Raw genomic sequence first — 14,884 nt, 5'->3', positions numbered from 1 at the left:
ATTAAACACAAAGTTCCAGTGAAAACTCAAATGCTTGTATTTCATTAAAGTATAATGCAGTAAAACACAAAGGGAGAAGACAAAAGAGACAAAGTTTTGCCTTATGGTTATTATCCGGTCTCCTGTCTTGTCTTTCTGCTTATCAATATCTATGTGTGCACCAGTGAACTCCCGAATGGCATTAATATTACAGCCTCCTCTTCCAATCACTCTGGATATCACAGTTGATGGAACAGATACTTTCTTTGACCTGTTTAAAAGTGGCAAAGGTAAATTAAGATATATCACTAATATCAGTGGTTATGATTAAAATATTGAGAAGAGAGGATTACTAAAATACATTTCTATAAACACAGAATAGATTATTGTTGAGTTAGCCTCTTCTATCTATTCTTACTCTAGGTGATAAAAGACAACTAAGTGACAGGAGAGAGAAAAAATGTGAGAGGTCACGTAAGCAAGCGCTTTTATCATAGCTTCTCATCTCATTACCAAAGATGGTTTGGTTTTTTGACTTTCATCATTTGTTAATATCTATAAAGTACATACTATGTAGACATGCACTGTGTTAGTGCAAATACTAATGGCAAATAAGACAGACATAGGTTCCTGCCCACATAGACTGACTATGTAGATACCAAGTAGGAAAAGAACATCATGCCACGAGTGCTCCAATAAGGTATCATGAAGATACACTGGTTGGGGCACCTAATCCAGCCTAAAGAAACAAGTAACGCTTCTTGTGGGCACTTCTGGGTGTTTGACTCACATTCTTTTTATTCTCTAATATGTAACTGAAAGGATGATATTAAAAATGCATTGTTACCTTGTATTATTTTAGAGGCATCAGAAGATGAGCCAACCATGCTTTATTGAAGAAGCAAATTATTTATTTAGAATGGTAGATTAGATATTAAATTAAAATGTTGTATTTTTTAAAAGGTAAGGTATGACCCCTGTACTTTTATATACATAACTAAGTTACTTAATAATTCCTTTGAAGGGAGTAATAATAAGTCAGTGATCATTACTTTCAAATTAGTTAAGAATTTCTTAGTATACCACAATATAAAATACATGGAGAAAAACTGAGTTACCATACTTTTGTATAGACATTACTCTAATGTTGTGATTTTGGGTAGTACAAAATTAGTGTGTGTACGTGAATGAGTGCGTGTGCGATGTGCATGAATGTGAGAGAGAGACAGAGACAGAGATGAAGATAGAGATGGTGGTGCGGGGAGGCTTTGGTCAAAAATATGAAAAAAAACTATACAGTGCATTGTGGGATTAATAGGAATAAGTTTGGTTCATCACAGCTCTTAGTTCAAATACTCAAAACTTTAATTTTTTGTTGGAATTTGTGGGAAGTTCTTTAAAATAGGTTATCAAAGATTTACAATACATCCTCTGTGGGATCTTATGACCTTTTAGTTTCTGGGATACTGTTTTACTTGTTTAATATACATAACATTAAAAATTTCAAGCAAACTATAAACAAATATTTTAGTCCTAAAATTCTTAAAATAAAGATATCCTGTGGTTTACAAACAACAATAGTTTAAAACCAATACTTATTCATTCTTCAAATACTTACAAGTATGTAAAAGATACCACATACTGGGCTCTGAGATTACCAAGTTGAGTACTCGAAACACAATTTATCACCTTAAAGTATTTACATTAGTTTTCTACCAGACAGCAAATACCTAGGGTCAAGCAGATACTGCAATTATGTAACTTTTTAATGTAAAATCTCCTAATTTTAAAAGCATTTATATCCAATTGTTTTTCTCATCTACAGTATGGTATAGGCTATCTCTGTTGGCTAGATTCAGATTCAGCCTAGGGCCACCCGTTTCTTTGCAACCTTTGGAATAGTTGGAGGAATCTAACTGTAAGGTAAACAACATCTCACATATAAAGAATGAGAAAAACAAGGAACAGTCACTCACCTTCTTACAACTTCCTTCCATCCTTCTTCCCTCTTTTGTCCACGCTTAGGACTTGCTACTGTTAACTTCCCATTTGGAGAGGAAAGGGGAGACGGACCAGATTTTGTGCAAGTAGACAGAGAATTACTGGTCACTTCATTGATAGTCTCTGACAATCTTTAACAGAGGGGGAAAAATACATTAAATACAGAATATAGAGTTTTAAATAATAGAGGCAATCTATTACATAATTTTATTCTTTTATTTTGGAGTAAATATGGTAAACAAATGAAGAACTTATTTTTCACTTTTCAATATGTAGCATAATATGAACAGACAATTTTTAAGAAGATACTATCATGAGGTCAAAATTAGCAGAGATGAATTACAGTAATAACCCCTGAGAAACCATAGTCAATACTTTTCATGGGCTAAATTTAACAACTAAAATAAAGAAGTTACATAGTAAAAATAATTTTATCTTTCATTAACACAAAACTTAAAAAATAGCTTATTCTCTATTAAAATGAAACTGTGACTTCTTTAGCACAAAGACAAACCCTTACTTTGCCAATTAATTTGCTTGCTTTACTAAAAAATTCAGCAACAAAGCATTTCATGATGATACTATAAATAATAAAAGTGAAAATTGGGACTTACTTTATTGAAGCCTTTCCAGAAACAGATTTTCTCTCCTCCTTTGGAAATGTAACCAGAACTGATGGCTGCTTCTTGCTGGTCATCGTGGTAGTCACCACAGCAGGTGAATGATTGTCACTCTTTCGGCTGCTGTTGCTGTTACTACTTTCATCACTGCAGCTGGAAATCCTCATGTTATCACTGTCCCCACTCTCGCTGGTACTGCTGCTCTTGGACTCTCCATTTACCTTCTCTGGCTGACTATATGAGATTGGTAGTGGATCATCAAATATAATCTGAACATTTTCTGGAGTAATTTTATTTTTCCTGTTTTTCCTCTTTGAACTGGTTGTGGTTATGGTATTATTTCTTTTACCATGGGAACCTGCCAAAGTTGTCCAGGTTGCAGATATACCTATGGTAGTAGTGGTTGTGGCACTTGGAGGCTCTGTCAAGACTTCAGGCTCATCTGTAAAAGTAGCAATACCAAGTTAGACAGTTCTAAGTGATTCAAAATATATTTAGCTTTTTTTTTCTTTTTTTTAATGTTTATTTACTTTTGAGAGAGAGACACAGCACGAGCCAGGGAAGGGCAGAGAGGGAGACACAGAATCCAAAGCAGGATCCAGGCTCTGAGCTGTCAACACAGAGACTGATGCGGGGCTCGAACCCGCAAACCGTGAGACCATGACCTGAGCCAAAGTTGGACGCTTAACTGACTGACCCACCAAGGAGCCCCATAGAATATATTTAGCTTTAAGCACTTGAAGAACAATAAAATCAGGAGTAACTTTGCAACTATTAGATGACAATTAGATGTAAAGTCATCAATCATTCTAGCATTCATTAGTAATGAAATAGATATGATTGATCTCCTCTCTGTGCTAAGTCCTAAACAATACATAGTAGGCAGTTATTTGGGAAATGTGAACAATTACTGTATATCACATATTATATAATTATTAAATTTCTCAGGTATAATAATGTTATTGTGGTTATATAAAATAATGTTCTTTTTCTGGGAAATACATATTCAAGTATTTAGTGATGATTCTGCATGGGGTGCCCAGTTTACATGTAATCTATTCAAAAAGAAAGGAAAAAAACAAATTGAACTAATGTGCCAAAAATATTATAAAAATCCAGGTGACATACAGGTGTTTATCATACTAATCCATAAACCTTTCTGTAGTTTGAAATTTTTCAAAATAAAAGGCTGGAGGAGAGGGAAATTACACACACACACACACACACACACACACACACACACACTACATATACATTTGGTGGCTTACTGGCAGTGGTTTCTCCTCACAATATTTTCAATATCAAATAATCTTTTAGTTAGAATCCAGTTAAAATAACTTTCTCAGTTTGAGAAAATTCTAAATATGTTTAAGATTATCAATATTATGGAATTACACTTAATTTTGTAGGTATAATAAATGGTATTGTGATTATGTAAGCAAATGTCATCCTAGGATAAGTGTTGAAGTTTTGTAGGTACAATGTCAAGATGTTTGCAACATACATTCAGATAGCTTAGAAAAAATATATACATGTTTAGAAAGAAAAAAAATAAAGCAAATATGGTAAAATGTTTATTTTTAATATCTAGGTAGAAGGTACTCAGGTGTTCATTTTATCATTCTTTCAATTTGTAGCTCTGAAATTCTTCACAATAAAAAGCTAGGGAGAAGTCAATAAATGAAAATAGCACACAATACTTAAGGGCTAATGACAGAAATCTACTTTTACCTTAAGTTATTGATATTTAAAGAAATATCATTTTGAATACAATGTATTACACAAATCAAATTAGATGGTAAGTTAGAGAAAATACCTTCAACTTTATGCTTTTCTTTTTCTTGAGCAGCTTGGAGTTCAAAGTTCTCTTTATTTTTGGCTTCGATTTCTTCTAGTTTTCTTCTTTGCTCTTCCTTTTTCTTTCGTCTCTTCTCCTTTCTCTTTTCTCTTTTGGCAGCCAAGGCCAGCCTCCGGCTTTCTTCTCTTAACTATTAAAGGATAAATAAAACAGATTTACTTTGTAAAAAAAGTTGTCACACAATGTCATTTTATCATAAGGGAACTAGAATACCATAAAATTCAAAGTCATCTAGTTCAATTTACTGTTTAATCAAGATTATAGTCGAATCGCTGTAAAGAGAAAATAATATTTTTAAATGTCAAGATCAAATTAATGATATAAGATAATCTAATTTTAAAATGGATAAATGACAGATACATAGCTTTCACAATCACTAAAAAATGTAAATTAAAATAATAAGTTACCATGTTTTATTCATTAATTTTGCAAAATTAAAAAAGATAACATGGATCAACACAAGTTTGGGAAAATGAGTTCTTTCCTATACTGCTGTGGGTATAAATAGTTGTATTTTAGAAAAGGTAATTCAAAAGCCTCCTATTAAAATTACAAACTGCTTATCCAAAGAATTTATTCTATAAAATAACCATAGTGAAAAAATAATTTCTATTGCAGAGCTGATTATAGTGGCAATAAATGGAAACAAGGTAAATCCATCAATGCCAAGAATGGGGGGAATAAATTAACAACAGTACACATTCACAAAATACTAGGCAGCCATTAATGGGGCAGCTGGGTGTCTCAGTCAGTTAAGTGTTTGACTCTTGGATTTTGCCTCACATCATGATCTCATGGTTCACGGGTTTAAGCCCTGCATTGGGCTCTATGCTATATCAGCACCTAGCCTGCTTGGGAATCTCTCTCCCCCTCTCTCGGCCCCTCCCCTGCTTGCACATTTTCTCAAAATAAAAAAAACGTGAAAACAATTTTTTTAAGTGTTCTATACTTGGTAATATGCTCCCAAATTACACTGGTTAGAAGAAAAGAATGCACATGGCTGTCCAATGATCTCACTGGGAAGGGAACCTGTTATGTGGCTCTGTTTGTAGAAATAGAGAAAAAGGCAAAGAGGATACAAATAAAGCTAATGACTACTCTAAAGTGAGCCTGGAGGAGGGGTGGCAGAAAGATGGTGGCTTTCAATTTTATTTTATATAACTGTACCCTGTTTCTATTTGTGAAAGTGGGCACTTAATGGTGTTACTTTCATAGTCAAAACAATGAGTAAGAATAAAAGTATAACATCTCTTAATAAGTGACATTAACAATTAAATTTTCCTCTTTGATTCATAAAGTGAGAAAATCATCTTCAAACTGTTTTCTTTCCTTGTCCTCTAAAAGATGTTTTCAAACTGTGTATTCCCTGCCCATAATCTAGTGTTTTGTGTATTATGTGTACATTTAAATATATGTGTCAAAACAATGACACTCAGTTTATGGAAAATGTCACAATATGCTAACTAATGAAACCAGAGCTCAAATATAAGCCCAAAAGACAAATCATTTCATTTTTGTTAAATTTTTTAAGGTTTTTGCTTTTGCTGGACTTTACTGTCGTTTCAAATTATGTCTGTTAGGTACCTGAAAGTTTCTGCCCACCTTGAAAGTTTTTACACCCTGGGGCAGTGCACCATAATTACATTCTCTCTGGTGAAGAGAAATCTTTTGCTCCTGAAAAGGGAAATAATTAAGGAGACTCTGTAGAACACTGCTACTTTCTCAGGTAGAGGGATTTCAGGAAAGAATACAAATGGAAGTTAAAGATACAAAAGTTGTCTGCATGGTAGCCCTAGAAAGTTTTGCTAGGCCTCCAGAAGCACACAAACTCCAGTCTGAAGACAAGTGAAAGAGGAGCTTTTGACCTTGCAGAAGGACTGGAAAGAAAAAACTGCTGACCTTCACTCCTTAGATCATTACATGGGAGGAGGAATAGTATCTGACTGGAGAGTTTGAACGAAGGAAGTAAGCATGTGTGACTCTGCTCACTGAATCCTTGCTTTAATGGAGCTAGCTGCCTGCCCTTGGGAAAACGTGCATTCTCCCCGCTGAACTCTAGTGAGGTTAGCCTGCCTAGCTGACTTTGTCAGATAAGCTTAAGTTAAAGAGGAAAAGGAGGAGTACAAAGTGGCGTGAAGGATGTGCCAAAAAAACTTTTCAAAGCAACCGTTTCCATAAATATGTATTAAGCCTCTTCTGCGCTCTCACTCTCAAAAATAAACATTAAAAAAATTTAAAAAATATATTAAGACTCTCCAATTCAGAATTAGGAATAATAAAATATACTTTATCTGTGTCATGGCTGTATGTACAGAAAAGCCTTGACAAAGGCTTATGAGCGATCAAAATAACAAGCGAAACCCACTGGTTAAGCCAAGGATAGATTTTTGGTTTTGCTGGATTTTTTATTTGTCTAGTGGTAGGAGATCATTGTGACTGGTATCAAGGGGGAAAGAACTACCTTAAGAATAGAAAACTTTAGGGGCGCCTGGGTGGCTCAGTCGGCTAAGAGGCCGACTTCGGCTCAGGTCATGATCTCGCGGTCCGTGAGTTGGAGCCCTGCGTCCGGCTCTGAGCTGACAGCTCAGAGCCTGGAGCCTGTTTCAGATTCTGTGTCTCCCTCTCTCTGACCCTCCCCTGTTCATGCTCTGTCTCTCCCTGTCTCAAAAATAAATAAAACGTTTAAAAAAAAAATTTAAAAAAAAAAAGAATAGAGAGCTTTAAATCAGAAAGCAGTCATCTAAACCTATTTGGCCTAGATGTGGGTAGGGGTGATGGGCTGAGGTAGACTAGTTTGTAGGTGTAGCTGGGTCTTGGGTATGCAAGTGCCCTTAGGGCTTACAGAATTCAGTCAGTGGAGACTGGCCCTTTGACAACAGTATGTCTAGCCTTTGACAACAGTAAGTCTAGATTATCAGACTCACAGTAGAGTTCAGCCCTAAAGGCAAGGTATTTACTCGTTTCTACATCTTATAAATTCTAAGTTTTATCTAGTATTTTGATAATCTCATAGATTCTACTAACCCTTTCGACTCACTAAAAAGTGGGGCACAAATTCAGAGGTCCTAGGGAAACTCTTTCTGAAGGACAGATCTTAGACTATGGCTGTGAAAGAACCAATAAAGGCATGAAGCTCTAAAAAATTAAGCAGAATTAGATAAGATAGATACATATTTATTAAGAGGCATCATAAGTTTGCAGGAGGTATATGAAACTAGTGGATCACCAAAGGGAAAAAGTTATTAACTATATGAATATGTATTTATGTGTATGTGTATGTATGTGTGTGTGTGTGTGTGTGTGTATGGGATATCCAATATTTAAAAGGAAGAGCAAATGAGACTTTAGGAAGGCATAATCAGGCAGAGGAAGACAATCAAGAGAAAAATGGCTTCAGTGAGAAGAGTTTTATGAAGGAAGGTAATCAACATTGGTAAGTATCACAAGTATCAATAAGGACTGAAAATAAGTAATAGGATTTGGCAGTTGAGATGCCACTGGTAACCCTGCTATAGTTAGTTCATTGCAGTAGTGAGGGAGTAGGTAAATGGTTCTGAGGATTAAAAATTTAAAAAGTAGAGGGTGGCAGGGTGGCTCAGTTGGTTAGGCATCCGACCTCGGCTCAGGTCATGATCTTGCGGTTCGTGAGTTCGAGCCCTGCGTCGGTCTCTGTGCTGACAGCTCAGAGCCTGGAGCCTGCTTCGGATTCTATGTCTCCCTCTCTGTCTGCCCCACCCCAACTTGTGCTTTCTCTCTCTTTCTCAAATATAAGTAAACATTAAAAAAATTATTAAAAAAAATTAAAAAGTAGAGTGAACAAGACATAGATTATTCTCTTAAAATATCTGGAAAACAAAATGCTAAATTTGAGGTAAAGTTTCATTATAATAATTACCTTAAGTTGCAGGCAGAGGGTAGGAGTTAAACAGTAGACACTAAAGATAAAAAAGTATGGGGGAGGTAGTAACAACTGATGCAAGGTCCCAAAGAGAACAGATGAAAACAGAATAAGCCATGAAGACTTAAGAAAGTCTGGAGGTACAGAAAACAGGGTTAGAAATTCAGCCTACATCCTCTATTTTCTCACAAGGTACAAACCTGCACCTCACTTCACTTACTGGGGAACTGCTATATGTTTTTCAGTATATGTGGGGGAAGGGTAGAGGCTTTGAAGAAAAGAGTCAAGTTGTAGAATAACCTTATTGTGGAAAAGGAAAGGGCACTACTAACTGGTGATTTCTAATTGAGGTTTAGGAAACAAAGTGATATTTGAGAGTTAAGCTTTTTAAGGTAAAAATTTAAGAATTTAAGAAGTAGTAGTCCAGACTAAAGAGAAACCATCTGCAAATTTGGATATATGAAAGTGAACAAGTTATGTGAGCAGTAGAAAACCACAGCGAGTGATGAGCCTGGAGGAGTAAGCTAGGAGGACCCGAATATTTGGATTTTCCCAAGCAGACAACTAAGACAGACGGAAAGTTTTTGAGAAGGGTGTAACGCAATTCCACCTGTGTATTAGAAAACTATGGAAACTGTGGAAAAGTTACATTGGAAAGGAGAAAGACTAAAATGAAGGCAAAAGGTGACGGAGGCAAAACTATTTATTTATATAGGGAGACTATTAAGCCTACTGCGATACTTCAGGTATCAGGAGTGATAACTGAGAGGAAAGGAAGAAACAGAGACTGCCAAAGCTTAGTTAAAGGTGATGACGAAATGTAGAGGGTTTAAATGTGCCAGGTGCTGGATTAAGTTAATTTACTACATGAATTCATTTGATGGATGTAGTGAACGGGAAGGGAAGCAAGGGTAAGTGAGCAGCTGAAAGTGATATCAAGATTTCATTACTGACTCATAGGTACTGACACCAATAACAGAAAAAGAGATCAAGGAGTATTCAAGGGAAGGGAAGGGAAGGATCCAAGGAAAATCTATTGATAATCTGCTATATATTAAGCATGGTTCTAATCTTTTAGGACTAGTCAGTAAACCAGACAAAATATCCTTACCCTCATGAAGCTTATAAAACTAACATTTAGTTGGGGGGAGGCACATAGATGACAATATGTTAGTTTTCAAAAAGGTGTTAAGTACAATGTATAATACTGGAGAAGGGGAAGAGAAGTATGTATATGGGGACGGGTAAGGGGGTTTGACTTTAAATAGGTAATCAGTGTTAAGTCTCACAAAGGTAAAGTTTAAGTGAATATCTAAAAGATCTGAAATATTTCAGGCAAAGAGAACAGCCAATACATAAGCTGTATGTTCAAGCAGGCCCCTGTGGTTGAAAATAGTAGAAAAATGACTTTGCAACAGAATATCAGAGGGTCTGTCTGATCACCTTGGTGTCTCAAAGACTTTATCTTTTAGTCTGAAATAGTGCTGTAGGGTTTTGAGCAAGAGTGTCAGATTTGATTTAAATGATTTAAGAGGATGGAGAACAGACTGCTGAGCAATGGGAATCAGGGAGGTCAGTTAAATAACTACTGGGTAATACAGGTAAGAGATGATATTAATGACTTGAACCAGGGTGAGAAGTGATGAAAAGAGACTAGGATTCTAGATACAGTTATAAGGCAAAGGTAACAAGATTTTCTAAGACAATGGAGGATAGAGAGGAATCAATAATGACCTCAAGGCTTTTAGCATAAGCAGTTCCAAGACAGAGTTATGGCTCTAGGGTGGGCAAAGATTAGGAGTTGACATCGGAAACAAGTATGAGATGTCTAATTGGTATCCAAATGGACATGTTGAGTAACTAGTAGGAGATGAGACGAGTTTAGGGAAGATATCTGTGCTAAAGATATATTTTTGGGATCAGCTGTTATTTATTTAAATTTAAGAAGCAGGATGAGGTAACCAGTGGAAAAAGATGATAATGTAATGAGCCAAGGGGCTTGCCAACTAAGAGAGGAGAAGAGGAGGAAGTAGCAAAGAAGACACAGAAGGAACATCCAGGGAGGTAAGAGAAAAACCAAGAGTGTGTAGTGCAATGGAGGTCAAGTGAAGAAGTAGGTCAGGTATTATTTGGCTCCATGAGATGAGGATAGAGCACTGAGCACTGGGTTTGGCTACATGAAAGTCAATGGAGACCATAAAAGCGTAGTTTTGGTGGAGTTGTGAGAGTGGGAGCCTGACAGGAGTACATTCAAAAAGAAGGAAGAATTGGAAAGAGCCAAAATAGATGAGTTTGCTGTTATTGTTTGGCTGCAAAGGGAAGCAAAGGGATGAGTTTGTAGCTGAAAACTGGAGACAGGGAGTGGAGGAATCAAAAGTTTTTTGAGATTGGAGAAATAAGCTTGTATGAAGATGAGAATGATCCACAAGAAGAGGAAAAATGATATAGGACAAAGAGAAAAAAATTGCCACAATGTTTTTGAGTAAGGGTGACCAGATCTAGTTCAACAGATGGGGCTGGTTACAAAAAAGTTTATTTAGTAACTGGGAGGAAGAATATGGGTAGAAATTGGTGGATGGGGAAATGGGTGGGGAAAAGTCTGACAGTTTACTTTTGATGCTCAGTTTTCTCACTGTAAAATGTAAGGTCATTAGTTGAGGATAAAGGAGCAGATGTATTGGAAGTGAGGATAAAGGAGAGAAAGTAATAGTGGTCTTGATAAGTGGGAGAATGAATGAAATTAGGGAAGCACAGTATACTAGGTAGCATTAAAGGGTTCACTGTCACCCATTTAAAGTAAAATTCGTCATCAAGTGAATGTTTTTTTCCTACACGTTTAGTTAGTAGGCTACAGGTGGGAGTGAAATAAAAGAAAGAGTAAAGAACAGTGAAGGGTGGTAGAAGTGGATCCTAAATTTTTTGGTAGGCAGGGTTGTCAGGATTGTTGGAGGTAGAATTCTAGAGGGAGTAAAGCTGAAAAGATAATCAGAGAATGAAATGTATAAAATTAAGATTATGGGATGGGCATATTAAAAGCTTCAGGTATAGGCAAAAAAGCCCAATGGAAAATATCTAATAGGAATATTGTAAAACTACACCCTACATAGGTAATGCAAGTTTATAAGGAAAAAGATAGGGGGAGAAACAATAAGTAATAAAGTACAAGGGTGAAAGAAATATATCAAAAATGCAGATCAACAGTATCCACTAGGATACCAACAGCCATGAGTATAACCTAGTTGTTAATTGCCTAAGAGAGCAAGCAATTAACTGTAAGAGAAGTCCTCAGTTTGACCAGCTAAACTGCTCCAAAGCAGGGACTCTTCCAAATAATAAATGCTGAGTAAATATATGTTCACTGAACAAGGATAAGAGAATCTGATAAATATAATGGGCAGTATTTTCAGCAGCAGTTTTTACAAACCTATTAACCAAAATTTTCAAATTAGAAAGGCTGATCAGAGAAGCACTATTATACAAGCAATAAATTACCTATATAGAACATTCAACTTGGACCAGACAAGACCAACTCCAAGATGTTCTTAAATCAGAAATGGTGGAGCCAGAATATACTGTGTCTCAAAAGGCAAAAGAATAAAAAAAGAAAAAGGTATTTTCCCAGACATAAATAATAAGTGAAAAAAGTGAACCAAACCCTATCAGATACCAATCTGATAATTTTTCAAACAGAAATACTGGGGTAGAGTTTAGGAGAGACGTACCTCCTGTGTAATCTAGAATTTTACCTCTACACCGCCCCCATTCAAAATTGTTTATAAAGTATCAGTGCATGCAGCAGAATCAATTTACATCTAATTAACTTATGATGAAGAATTATTTATTAGTTTGAGTTTTAATATTATGGAAAAATATGCAGTGACATTTGAAAGCAGTTCCTTTTGACTTACTTTAAATCTGAGGCTCTTGGAACATCAAGGTTAAGAAATGTTGGAAAGAAATCAAGAAAATGACACCTGTGTTGCTGATAACAGTAGGAAAATATTTTGGAAGTATATCAAATTTAAAATATATGACCCAAGTGAAGAAACTTTATAAAAATAAAAACACCAAAATATAAGGAAATATGTATAAGGATTTTATAGTAACATTACCTGTAGTGACAAAAAACTGGCAACAAACTTACTATGGCATATATTCTACAGTTATTTAAATCACTAACAACTGACAATATCCATCAATTACTGAGAGAGGAAAAAGCAAGTATTAGAGCAATGTGTTCACATGACCCTTTTTAATAAAAAGTATCACCATCTCCATATGTGCGAATATTCATTCGCTCAAGAAATATTTATTGAGTGCCTATGACATGCCACGCACCATTTTGTGATGCATACATTGTAGTGGTAGAGAGAGTCCAATAAGATAACTAAATAAAATACATTTCAAATGTTACAGAGTGAAAATAAAGAAGGGAAGAAAAGTAGCAAGAGTGTTTGTGGAAGGGAGACTAAAATAAGAGGCAAATGAAGCGACATTCAAGGCAGAAGTCACAGGAAGAGCAGAAGAGGATGGTCTGTATGGATGGAGCAAAGTGACCAAAAGTAATAAAAAAATAAGATCAGAGGTGTAAGAAATATTATAGGTGGGCATATCACATACAGTCTTAAAAGACTTTGTAAGTAATTGCAGAAGTGCAGACTTTGTTACCATGCCAGGTTTTTAGCTTTAGTTATCTTACAATGGTGACATGTTTTTCTTTATGCATATTTCAGTTTTTAAATTGAACACATTATTGTAATAAAGAAAAAAAAACTGAAGTTGACTGAGAACAGATATCTTTAAAAAGATATCTCCTATAAATGGCCTCCTGTCTCTATAATCTACAGGTATGCACTAAGTCCCTAGATGTATTTAATGTAATGTGTAAGTACCAAAGGCATGAAGAAATTAAAGATTTTATTTAAAAACAGATTTTTATGTCTCAGTTGTAGAAAGGATGCTTTCTAGATTTGATAAAAATGCAAAAAGAACCAGTAAGTATCATAATATAACTTAGAAACAGAAGAATTCTAGTGCAAAAATAGGAGAGTAATGCAAAAACAGGATATTATAATACTTTGTGAAGAAAGAACTAAAAAGAACTAAGAGGTATGTTATGGTCAGTTAAGGAACGAGTGGGACCCTGGGAATTTGGAAGGAAAAAACTGGGTTCGAATCCTACCCTAGCTTAATCAAGTTATTTACTTCCCATAGATTTAATTTCTCCATCTGTAAGAGGAAGGGAGTAATACTTTTTTTAGTGAGAAGACGAAAATAATACATTTTATCATACAAATTGGCCCTATTATTTTGCTCGGTATTTAAGAGGCATTAAATATTAGATAAAACTGAATATGAAAACAGGTCAAGTAATAGTTATAATAACTATCTACCTCTCAATGTGCTCATGTTGTTTTAAAATTTCAAAATGGATGGGGCGCCTGGGTGGCTCAGTCGGTTAAGCGTCCGACTTCGGCTCAGGTCATGATCTCGCAGTTCATGAGTTCGAGCCCCGGTGGGCTCTGGGCTGTGATTCTGTGTCTCCCTCTCTCTGGCCCTCCCCTGCTCACACTCTGTGTCTCTTTCTCTCTCTCAAAAATAAATAAACATTAAAAAAAAAATTAAAATTTCAAAATGACCAAAAAGTGAATTTGTTTGATCAGAAATTAAACCAGAGTTTAAAAAATGAAGAACCTCCAGTATTAAGTATATTTTCTGAAAAATAATAGCGTATTTTCACATTTAAATTAGAACAAAATGGGGGTGCCTGGGTGGCTCAGTCAGTTAAGCATCTGGCTCTTGGTTTTAGCTCAGGTCATGGCCTCATAGTTTGTGAGATTGAGCCCCGAGTCCAGCTCTGTGGTAACAGCACAGAGCCTGCTTAGGATTCTCTCTCTCTCCCGCTCTCTCTCTGCCTCTCCCTGCTCGTGCATGCACAGTGTCTCTCTCTCTCTCTCTCAAAATAAATAAACTTTAAAAAAATAAATAAATTAGAATAAAATGTTGAGAATAATTCATATTTTGTTTATGTAAGTTGAAATACACAGTTTAACAAAGTCAGCAAGTATAATAAAAAAGGAGCTGACTCAAATCAAAAAGATTAAAATTATCACTCTATATCCTTTATAAATTTAAACAGTAATATTAAATCTGAAGCATTTTTAACCTTTTTAAAAAAGATGAAATATGGCAGAATGTATTCCATAATATTCAATGTCAACCAACTCTTTTCTTGCTGTGATTACTATTTGCATTACATTCCAGAATGCAGAGTTATTGACAGGAAGGGGGAGAAAGAAGGAACTATGGGACTGTCAAAACCAAATGTTGTTTGGAGTATTTTACTGCCCGTGAGAATAGGTGGGAATGATGTTGTTCTGCCTGAAAGAGAAAAGTACAAAAGAAATCATCCATTTAAAAAATGAACTCATTAAACATTCTACCAAGTGGCTGTAACTCACTGGTTGGTTATGTGTTGGTAATGCATTTGGTACTCTGATAAATCTGCTGGCAACAAATTACAAGGAT

At 35.5% G+C, this 14,884-nt stretch overlaps 1 protein-coding gene across 5 annotated transcripts in view; it reads right to left on the bottom strand.

Annotated features, from left to right (window-relative positions):
* ANKRD17 (ankyrin repeat domain 17) overlaps positions 1-14,884 on the bottom strand; it is a 163,066-nt gene that overhangs the window by 18,892 nt on the left and 129,290 nt on the right. For all 5 annotated transcript variants that reach the window (XM_053901487.1, XM_053901488.1, XM_053901489.1 and 2 more), the window contains 4 exons: positions 4,417-4,588; positions 2,595-3,042; positions 1,956-2,111; positions 101-250 (listed from right to left, as the gene is read on the bottom strand). In XM_053901487.1, coding sequence (XP_053757462.1) covers positions 101-250; positions 1,956-2,111; positions 2,595-3,042; positions 4,417-4,588 — 926 coding nt within the window. The remainder of the gene's footprint in view (positions 1-100; positions 251-1,955; positions 2,112-2,594; positions 3,043-4,416; positions 4,589-14,884) is intronic.

The sequence above is a fragment of the Panthera pardus genome, unplaced genomic scaffold, assembly GCF_024362965.1.
Source record: "Panthera pardus isolate Hobbes unplaced genomic scaffold, ASM2436296v1 HiC_scaffold_13, whole genome shotgun sequence".
Classification (NCBI taxonomy): Eukaryota; Metazoa; Chordata; class Mammalia; order Carnivora; family Felidae; genus Panthera; species Panthera pardus.
The sequence above is the reverse complement of the archived record's forward strand: the minus strand, read 5'-3'. Positions and strand labels throughout refer to the sequence as shown.